This window comes from Hippopotamus amphibius, chromosome 7 (genome assembly GCF_030028045.1).
Source record: "Hippopotamus amphibius kiboko isolate mHipAmp2 chromosome 7, mHipAmp2.hap2, whole genome shotgun sequence".
Lineage (NCBI taxonomy): Eukaryota > Metazoa > Chordata > Mammalia > Artiodactyla > Hippopotamidae > Hippopotamus > Hippopotamus amphibius.
In genome coordinates this window covers 130405519-130415741 of record NC_080192.1, presented here as the reverse complement: position 1 = coordinate 130415741, position 10223 = coordinate 130405519, and the positions used below count along the sequence as shown (strand labels likewise).

At 43.3% G+C, this 10223-nt stretch overlaps 2 protein-coding genes across 7 annotated transcripts in view; one reads left to right on the top strand and one right to left on the bottom strand.

Annotated features, from left to right (window-relative positions):
- Positions 1–2927: 2927 nt before the first annotated feature.
- PFN4 (profilin family member 4) lies at positions 2928–9987 on the bottom strand. 4 transcript variants are annotated; one of them, XM_057740435.1, is made up of 5 exons: positions 9371–9820; positions 8798–8926; positions 8370–8507; positions 7441–7546; positions 2928–4768 (listed from the first exon to the last, which is right to left on the bottom strand). In XM_057740435.1, exons 2-5 carry the CDS (start codon positions 8912–8914, stop codon positions 4740–4742), a joined length of 390 nt encoding a protein of 129 aa, XP_057596418.1. In that variant the 5' UTR covers positions 8915–8926; positions 9371–9820; the 3' UTR covers positions 2928–4739. The 4 variants fall into 4 exon arrangements, with proteins under 4 accessions (XP_057596418.1, XP_057596417.1, XP_057596415.1 ...); XM_057740434.1 differs by lacking the exons at positions 2928–4768; positions 9371–9820 and adding an exon at positions 9889–9987 and having other exon boundaries at positions 7248–7546; XM_057740432.1 differs by lacking the exon at positions 2928–4768 and having other exon boundaries at positions 7248–7546.
- LOC130856334 (protein FAM228B) overlaps positions 9753–10223 on the top strand; it is a 39899-nt gene continuing 39428 nt past the window's right edge. The window contains exon 1 of one of the 3 annotated variants that reach the window (XM_057740431.1): positions 9753–10087. The gene's annotated coding sequence lies outside the window, so the exon portion shown is untranslated. The remainder of the gene's footprint in view (positions 10088–10223) is intronic. The other 2 variants (XM_057740430.1, XM_057740427.1) reach the window with 2 other exon arrangements.

Sequence of the window (10223 nt, the reverse complement as noted above, 5' to 3'; positions counted from 1 at the left end):
CAAGCATCACAGTAACACTGGGGACGGATGAGAGTAGGCCTTTCTTTTGTACACTGGGAGAAAGGCGGGTGGAGATGGGAGATGGAGGAGAAGAACTGACATTACTGCTCAATCACAACACAAATTTTAGGAAAGTACATATGGAAGTTGAGGATCTGGGGAAAAATGAACCCCTTAAATTCATTCACGCCTGTATATGCCAGTTAAAGTCTTTGTGAACTACCAGGATGCAAATTTCCCTCATTTGGGGACCCCTGTTTCAGAAGATCACCTGCTCCCTGGGCACCTCCACAGGCACTGTGTAGCTACCATCAAAGGGTCCCATTTGTGGGTCTCTCTGAGCACCTGAGCCCAACTGGAACTTTGTAGTGAGAATTGTAGGAAGCAACTAGACCACCTTACAGAGGAGGGCTCCAGACTGTGAGGCACTTGCCTTGGTGAGGTTTATGAAAAATGCTCCCACTAGGCATCCGACAGTGCAGTGTGTGTGTGTCTGGGAAATGCTGGTGAGTAGCCAAGAGTCTTCATTTTGGCTTTCAGTACTTTGAGATCACTGTGATCCAGGGTCAGACCTTCTGCCTTGTAGGCTCAAAACCCCAGCCTGTCAGCATATGGAGGGTAGGTGTACAGTGCACATAACTGTTATAGCATTCACATGTCAGTGTGCTAATTTAAAAGAAGACATCATTGGCATGAGGTCTGACCCCAAAATCTATAGGTAGATCTACATGGTGAGCAAATATTCTGGACAAGATGGGATGACTGAGATGAATTGAATGTTTAATACTTAATGTGGCTAAGATAGCAAGATATATCCACCTCTATCCCCAGTACAACCTTGCCATTAACATCAGAAGTGATATAATAAAATATATTTAGCCTTTGTCCCTGGTTCCTGGCACAGAGTTCCTGAAACTCTTGGAATTTTGTAAATGATAGGAGTGTCTTTTGTTATTCATTAACAAGGGGCTGGATAGCTTCAGAATGGGGGCTAGTCGCTAGTGGATGAGATTAGAGGGTTGAAATTTTCAGCCTCAACCCCTGATCTCTGGGGAGGGGAGAGGGACTGGAGACTAAGTTCAGTCATGTGGCCAATGACTTAGTCATGCCTACTAATAAAACCGCTGTATAAAAAACCTGGAACAAAAATATGGAGAGCTACCAATATGGAGAGCTACCGAGTTGGTGAACACATCCATGCGCTGGGAGAGTGGTGCACCAGAGCACGGAAACTCTGAGCCCCTGTTCCCCACCTCTAATACTCTGCCCTAAGTATATCTTCCATTTGACTGTTGCTGAGTTATATCCTTTATAATAAAACTGTAATAAGTCTAGCACTCTCTTAAGATCTTTGAGTCATTCTAGGAAATTATCAAACCTGAAGAGGGGGGTCAAAGAAACCCCCAAATTTGTAGCCAAGTCAGAAGTATGGGTAGTCTGGGGACCTGGGAGTTGTGGCTGGCTTCTGAGATGAAGGTTTATGGGACTGAGCCCCTTAATCTGTGTTGTCTGCACTAACTCCATGTAGTTAGTGTCAAAATGGGATTAAATTGTAGGACACCCAGTTGCTGTTGGAAAGTTGCTGCTAGAAAATACCAGACAACTTGAATTGTTTGCTGAAAGGTCCTCCCACCTCCCACCTCCCAACCAGCATTTGCTGCCATGACTCCTCATCTAGGCTTCCCTGGCTGACCAGTTTCCACATGTTCAGATGTTCAAGTCTCATGGGCCTGAGCGCTATTCTTTGCATGTCTCTGCCCTAGTCCATTCTGTTTTGATAATATAGTGTAACTTTAGCCTGAAACATTGATAGCCCAGCCTTCTGTTTAGCTCTGGGCCTTAGCATGCCTGACCTCCTTTGGAATTGTAGCTAGAAGTCCCCAAATGTTTCCTGGTTTGTCCTGCAAACCTCATGAGTATCTCTATATCGTACAGGAGCAACTGTCCAATGTCACCATGATTTAGCACTATCTGGATTCAAATAGTGACTTGCCTCTCCAGTCTCTGACTCAGCCTGTTCAACTGACTGCCCTTCTTCTCATTCTCATTTATTGGGGCACTTGGTATGATTGCCTCAGACCCGATCCCACAAGCATAGGAAACTGAGTTAGAGCTAAATTACATACAACTCCCTCCCTCCCCACTTATGCTCTCCCCACCCCCAAAATCCTCAACTGCCTCTTATAAACCACGGTGTAAAACTTCTCTGTTAACAAAACAAAACAACAAAAACAAAACTACAGAGAGCTGTAAAGTTGCTCATACTCTGACCCTGAAACTGTACTTCCAGACCTAAGGAAACAATCAGAGACACAAAGAATTATGTAAAAGTTGTAAACTGCAGTGTTATTTATAAAGTGCAAAGGTGGAAATAACCTAAATATCTAACAAAGAGGAACATGATGTGACATGCAATGATTAAAAATATTTTCTATGATTACAAAATTAAAAAGTTTTTAAAAAGCAATTTTAAATGAAATACAAGATTTTATAACATTATGCTAAATGAACAGGGTGGTTGTCAACCACATGTATTGATGATCTAGGTTAGCTTAAAATGTATATATTATGTGCACTGAAAAAATACTGGAAGAAAATAACAAAAACTATCAACAGTTTTCATTTAATGTAAAATTATGAGTAATTTCTTTTCTTAATCGTTTTTATGAGTATATATTAATTTTGTAATCAAAATTATAACAATTTCATACAAGTACTGTTCATAACACAGCATGCTTGATGTCCTTTGAGTGACCCTGGAGCAAGTAGCCTTTTCTCCTTTGGCCCCATCCATCTTCCCAGTTTTGCTTATCATTCTCTCATACATACTACTTTCCAGCCACACGGAACTTCTCACCATTCTTTTCACACAACAGGAATTTGCATATGCTGTTCCTTCACCCTGGAATGCTTTGTGCTGTCTTCTAAACTTACTTATTCTTTCAGATTCACTTCAGGTGCATTTTCAGGCTCCTGAATACACAGTTGATTGCTTCAGACTTTGTGCTTTATAGTTTTTTTTTTTTATATCTGTTACAGCATTTATCACATGTAATGCGACTCATTTATAAATTTTCTTCACTAGATTGTAGTTCTATCTGCAGTGGGTTATGTATATTATTTACTTTTTTTATCAACAGTATCTAGCACACAGTAGGCTTCTCAATGAATGCTAAATAAGTAAATTTTAAATGTATTTTTACCTCTAACTCAAAAAAGAATCAAGCGGCTAAACAGATAAATGAATGAATGGATTAGTGGTCAGCCTGACCACCAAGAACAAATCTGTAGTTCTTGGCACACAAGCTCAGAAAAGGAATGGTATTGCAGGTAAGCTCCTTGAAAGGCTGTTATACAAAACCTGAAAATGGGAGATTTTATAAACACTAAGAAAAGACACTTTGCCTCAGATAGTATGCTTTTGGAATTCAGAAAACGGCATGATAACGTCAAGAAACGCCAGTGGTCTATGGTATTCCTTCCCGAGGGACACTTGGAGGGTGTACAACCAGGCTGGCCTGGGGTTGCTATTTGGGGAAAGAAAGATGCATCATGGCAAGGAATGATCAGGGTAGAATACAGAATTTTCAGAATAGGTTATACATCTCTCCACCCTCCTTGTTCTGATCATCACCCAGGAGGTGACCAAGGGGAGATGAACCCTTTCTGGGGAAGGCTGTATTCATTGATCACACTAAGTTGTGTGGAGTAAGAGGAAGTGAGGGACGTGGAGTCAAAAATCTTTTTGAGGGGCTTCCCTGGTGGCACAGTGGTTAAGAATCTACCTGCCAGTGCAGGGGACACAGGTTTGAGCCCTGGTCTGGGAAGATCCCACATGCCACAGAGCAACTAAGCCTGTGTGCCACAACTATTGAGCCTGTGCTCTAGAGCCCGTGAGCCACAACTACTGAAGCCCGTGTGCCTAGAGCTGCTGCTCCGCAACGAGAAGCCACCACAATGAGAAGCCCACACACCGAAACGAAGAGTAGCCCCCACTCGCCACAACTAGAGAAAGCCTGTGCACCCAACGCAGCCAATCAATCAATCAATCAATCAATCAATCAATCTTTTTGAGTTGATTTTTGGGAAGATCTTTCCAACGCTCAACAAAATCAGATGCCTGCAGATGGTGGGGAGTGTGGCACGTCCACCAAATACTTTGACGAGTCGCCTGTTGTTGAGTGGTCTTTACATTGGTTCCCCTTCTCCCCAGGTCCCACAAGGGTGACGTGGACCAGATGGATGCCACACATGCAGTGAGCTGCACTCTAGGACAGGAACACCAGTTCAAGGAATCTACCTCTTTCATAGCAAGCAGTAATCAAGCTTACTCTTGGTTCTGAAGAGAGATATCATTTCATTTTTCAAGGTTGCTTCCTGCAACATAACCCTGAAATGGCCTGCATTCTTGGCATACCCAGCAAGATGTGTGGGAAAATAAGAGACTTATGGAGGAGTCACCCAACAGATATGCCCTGTGACACTATCAGTGCCCTCACATTCATGCCAACGACCAACACTAAAAAAAAAAGAAGAAAAAAAGAACAAAGTGGATTAAGTAATTTCAATTAAAGAAGGGGATCTTTTGAAATAAGAAAAATTGCTTCCTTAACTCATTCTTCCTTTCAGTAGCTTCTGCCTAGTGTTTTTCAACCACAAAATAAGGTATTACTTTTTCCTTAGGATCTATAGTTTTCTTCTAAAATCATAAAAGCTGTCTTTCATAGTCCTCTGATGACTTAATTTCCTTTTTGTCTTAGATATTCTCCTGAAAGAAAACAGAATACAGTTATTACTTATGAACAGTCATTATCACAACATGATTCATTCATTTACTTCATAAATGTTCGTAACTGCCATGTATTAGGCACTGTGCTAAGTACTTGGAGATACAAGGATAACTGGATAGTTAAGACCCAATCCCTGACTTAAGGAGTTCATTTTCTATTAGGGGAGATGTATATATACACACACACAATGCTCCTAGAATCTTTCATAATAAAAAATTTTAATAGTCAGAATTCTTTATTTCCCAAATTTTCCATAATTGCCATGCATAATTTTTGATACAGAAAAATATAATTAAAAGAAAAACAAGTGAAGGAAATAGAAGTAATGAGATGGGGGAATTCTGGTTCAGTGGTTAGGACTCAGTGCTTTCACTGAGGTGGCCCAGGTTCAATCTCTGGTTGGGGAGCTAAGATCCCGAAAGCTGCGTGACATGGCCAAAAAAAAAAAAAAAAAAAGATTGAGACATGATAAGTACCTGGCTCCTGAGTGGATATCAGCCTCATCCATCCCTCATGAGCACCCAATCACTTCCAGGATAGCCTACCCCTTCCCAGAGCAGTGAGATCTTAGTGGAATGATGTTAGCCCTGTCCTTCTAACTAACACTCATTCTTAGGAATCTTTCGTGGCCCTAAGCAGTCTTTAGTGCCAGCCACAGAATCTACATTACAGTGTTCAGGCAACTTCTCTGGTCTTCTCCACAGGAGACCTGGGGAATTAGCCCTGGGCCCCAGCTGATAGGTTAGAGTCTGGCCTCTTTACAGACTAATTGCCCATTTTCCTGGCCTCATTTTCTGGATAGCTTTAATTAAATAATTAGCCCATATATACAAGTCTCTGTTTTGCCCTCCTGCTCCTGCCTTACCCTACTGAAACTGAACCTCCCTTAAATCCTGACACCTGCTCAGGGAAGGTCCTCGGTGGTTGTAATTGCCTGTTCCTCCCATGTTGGAGTTCACCCCTCTTGTTAGGTGCTTCCTAAATTGTGTCTTGTGCAGGCTCAGTGCTGTTTGCTCCTAGAATACCTCATTGCCAGCTATGTAGCATGGTTTATGACAATCCATGCCAGGGAACTATTTATGACAACTGTGAAGGTCTGTACTTACATACGTGTGTGTGTGTGTGTGTGTCTCTGTGTGTGTGTGTGTGTAGTTTCTGTGATGGTAGTTAATTTCTCAATCCTTTAAGATCCAGCTGTCTGAAAAATGGTATAGATGATCTTATTTGCAAAGCAGAAATAGAGACATGGACATAGAGAACACACTTATGGATACCAAGGGGTGTGGGTGGGAGGAATTGGGAGATTGGGATTGACATATATACACTATTAATACTATGTATAAAATAGATAACTAATGAAAACCTACTGTATAGCACAGGGAACTCTACTTAACTCCCTGTGGTGACCTAAAATGGGAAGGAAATCCAAAAAAGAGGGGATATATGTATACATATAGCTGATTCACTTTGCTGTACCGTAGAAACTAACACAACATTGTAAAGCAACTGGAGCCCTCCCAGATTCTGCTAGGCAGAGGTCATTCATTTATTTGTCATCAAACATATATTAACTGCCTACTCATCATCAGATGCTCTCTTAGGGACTGGAGATAGAAGAATGATTGAGATGAAATTCTTGCCTTCTAGAGGCTCACAATCCAGGTAAACAAAGGACTCTAATGTCTAAGGTATGCATAAAATACACAGCACAATAGAGAGAAGTCCAAGATCTGACTTGAGTTTTCAATGATGATTAGGAATTTGCCAACTGGATGTGAAAGTGCAGGGACAGAAAGGGAAGCTATTTCAGGCAGATAGGGTAGCACATATAGAGGCATGGAAGGCAGAGACTTTATCTTAACCAGCTTTGATTTCCTAGTTTACTAGGATAGTGCAGTGCACATACATGTAGATCATCACTGAGAATTTGTTGAAAGAATGAAAGAAAGGCTGCTTTTCTCACTAGCAGAAGTAGGCTGAGGCTTCTACTGTTTCAAAGGAGTGTTCAAGCAGCTCCAACCAAAAATATTTTTTTTAGAAATTTAGATTTAAAAATCTAAACACAATACAATTTATCGTTTAACTCAACTCTGAGAGAGAGAATTTCCCAGTTAGCTCTACATTAGATCTTCATTCAAAAACATAGAGACATGGAAGGGGAATGCAGTAGACACCAGCAAGCCAGCTGCCTGGCTCACTGTAATTTCTTTTTCTGTAGAAGATCCTTTTATAGAGGATGGCCCCCAGCAACTACATCTCTGCTTTTTTACCCTGCCCTCTCCACCCCATACCCCCAGCTGACTGATATAAGGGTAAACCATACGACCTAAGACTTGTCAGATTAGGGTTCTAAAAGAAATTAAGAGCTAGGATGCAAGGCTCGACCATGACACCACCAGCAAAGGAGGCAGTTTGCAATGGGATACAAACTTGACCTATTAGGAGGAGAGACTACTGAAGAGTTCCAGTCCGTGAATTCCATTTTCCCTGTGGCTCAGCTGCACTCCGTCTTTTCACTGGTTATGTAAGTAACCCCAGTATCCTTTCAATAAATTCCTCCTTTCTACCCTAGCTGGTTTCATTGGGTTACCTGCAGTTAGAAGACTCGACTACCACAGGGAACAAAGACAGGCATTGGGAGCAAACTTACCCAATTTCTCTGTGGCTTCCACACAGACACTAGGATACATGCCATCTGTGTAAGTTGTCACCAGAAGATACAGATGAGTTTTCACAACAACCACACCAGTGTTTTCCTGGATAAGAATAAAACAGAGTGCCCTTCTCTTGGTTCTAATCACAGGACTAGCAGTGACACTCCAGCCACATTTTTCACCATTTCTTGACTTCCATATTCATATGTTTGTTTTTGGACTCTGCACCCTTTTCCAATAATTTAGTTGTCTTTCCTCAAAAAGTTTCAAGCTGTTGTAATAACAGCATGTGTAAATGATTGTAATATACCCTGAAATGATTGTAATATACCCATATTAGTATATCCCAATGAGAACAACAGATGTCATGGAAAGGAAATACATTTTGGAATTAGTTCTGGGCTTGAATCCCAGCACCTCCATTTTCTGCTGTATGACTATGGAAGAGTTATAACAAGTTATAACAAGAGTTAGCCTTGTTAAGCCTCAGTTTCCTCATCAGTCAATGAGGCTACTTAGTTTATAATGTGGGTTAGTGTGCCTAACCCATAATATAGGACATCCAGAAATATGACTGTCATCCCCTTAATTCCTCATAGGCAACAGTGAACCAACAGATGCTTTAAGCACAAGAGTAATATCACTTTTTTTTTTTTTTTAAGAAGGAGAATGTAGAGTATGAGGGATGAATTGCAGTGGAGAAAGAGTGCTCAGGTAAGGTTCTGAATGAACGTTTCTCAAAACCAGGCTCTCTGTTAGTACTTTGTTTTACATATGCCTTCTTGGCACCAGAGTGCTAGCTCAGACACTGCCATTGCAGTAACAGGCTTAGTCTGTTTGAAAGATAGGATTAGGAGAGGCACAGAAAATTGGAGTCAAATTCTTAAGGTTTTTACCCAGCTGTCTTCAGATCTTGAACACTCACGTTCTTAGCATAAAGAGAATAGTCATCTGCCCGAACACATTTGTAGTCCTTCTCCTTGAAATACAGTCCTTCTCTTCTGGTTTTCAAAGGGTTCTTGGCGAATCCATTCACAAGTGTTCGGACATCACTGGGCATTACCTACAGGGGTTAAATAGACTAAAAGTTGGCAGCCTATGGTGGGCTGGCTAAATCTGGCCCACTACCAGTTTTTGTAGGCCTGCAAGCTAAGAATGGTTTTTACATTTTTAAGTAGCTGAAAAAAAAATCAAAATATTTTGTGATATGTAAAAACTACATGGAATTCAAATTTCAGTGTTGGTAAATAAAGTTTTATTGGAACATAGTCACTCCCATTCTTTTCTGTATTGGCTATGGCCTTTACAGAAAAAAGATTTAAACTCTTATGCCCAAGGTTGTTTTTTTCTTACACTAAAGCCTGGTGACGCTACACATAGGCTCCGCTCCTGGAGTTTGATGAGGGCTGCACTGTCCACATGCTTTGTTCCCAGGAGTGTATCTAACAGTAAGTTCTGCAAATGGCTCATGCTCCATCAGCTCTGAAAAAGGGAACTGCAGTTGAAACGATCTGTTCTGGCTAGCTTTTAAAAGGCCTGTGAATACAAATGTCCCTAAGACACTCTGGACAGCTTTAATATTCGCTTGTGCACTTTGAAACAATATGAAGAGTGAAAATGGCGGTCCATCATCCAGTGCCCACTAATACTCAAAGAGGAAAACAGAATCATATAAAATCAGTTCATTGAGTTATGAGTTTGGAAAATCACAGCTCATAATGTTCTAGCTATGGTCAAGGGTTTGCATCAGAATTACCTAGGATTAAAACTAAAAAAATCAAAAGCCTGACATAACGGAGAACTACTGAAGTAAACAAGACTAAATGAGATATGTGGTCATGAGTTTTCCTTTCCCGCTGACCAAGCATCAACACCATCTATGGACACTGATCAATACCCCAGGGGACTAAAAACACCTTAAGGCACCTAAAACGACACTGTCCGCACAAGTTCCCAGTTCTTCTTGGACCATCCCCATCGGGACAAACTCCACAAACACTCGTCCTTCCAAGGGATCCTAAAGGCAGGGGCCCCTAGCCCGCCATTCCCTTAAAAGGTGATTTGGCCCACGGGGGTTCCCTGGAGAGGGGCTACGGAGGGTGAGCGCGGGGGGTTAACGTCCAGTCTGGCTGGCTCGGGAGACGCACAGGAAGCACAGAGGGCCTGGGAGAGCGGAGCGGCACAGGCTGGGCGAAGCCAACAAACTCTCGTGGAAGAAGGAACCACGCACTCTCCCAAAGGCTGGCGTGCGGCGGAGGCGGCCGACAACGGACGCGGGGGAAGGCGGGGCGAGAGAGCGACGAGCCCAGCTATTGGCTGCGGCAGCTGCCCATCACCGAGAAGCGCTACGGTTCAGGCCGCGAACCACACGGCGCCTGCTCTTGGGCGCCGGCGCCAAGGCTTTCCCGGGTCCTTGTCAGCGGGACGCGGCTGCGGGAACGCACTTGCGCGGGGCTAAGGGACGCAACGTCCGAGTCTCCGAACCGGGCGGTCCCGCGGAATTCGGAGTCCTCCGCCCGCCTCGGTGCCGCGCAGGCTCCTTGTCGTCCTCCGCGGCGGAGGGGTCGCGGGGGGCTCCCACCGAATCACTAGACGCGAAAAGTTCTCCGCCGAGGCGACGGGCTCGAGCTGACTGGGCCGCAGGTGGGGCTGGTTCGCCCTCCCGCCGCAGCCGACGGCTCAGGCGCCGTGGGCTGTCGGGCGCGGCTCTCGGGTGGTGCAAGGGAGCGGAAGGCCCTGCTAGTCTTGGGAGGGGAGCTGAGGTACCTGTCGCGGCCTG

Coding starts and splice junctions, on each gene's coding strand:
- PFN4 (XM_057740434.1), bottom strand. CDS start 8,914: ATGAGCCATTTGCAGAACTTACTGTTAGATACACTCCTGGGAACAAAG. Junction 8,508..8,797: donor TAGCGTCACCAGGCTTTAGT/GTAAGAAAAAAA, acceptor TAACCCCTGTAG/GTAATGCCCAGTGATGTCCG. Junction 7,547..8,369: donor ATTCTCTTTATGCTAAGAAC/GTGAGTGTTCAA, acceptor ATTCTTATCCAG/GAAAACACTGGTGTGGTTGT.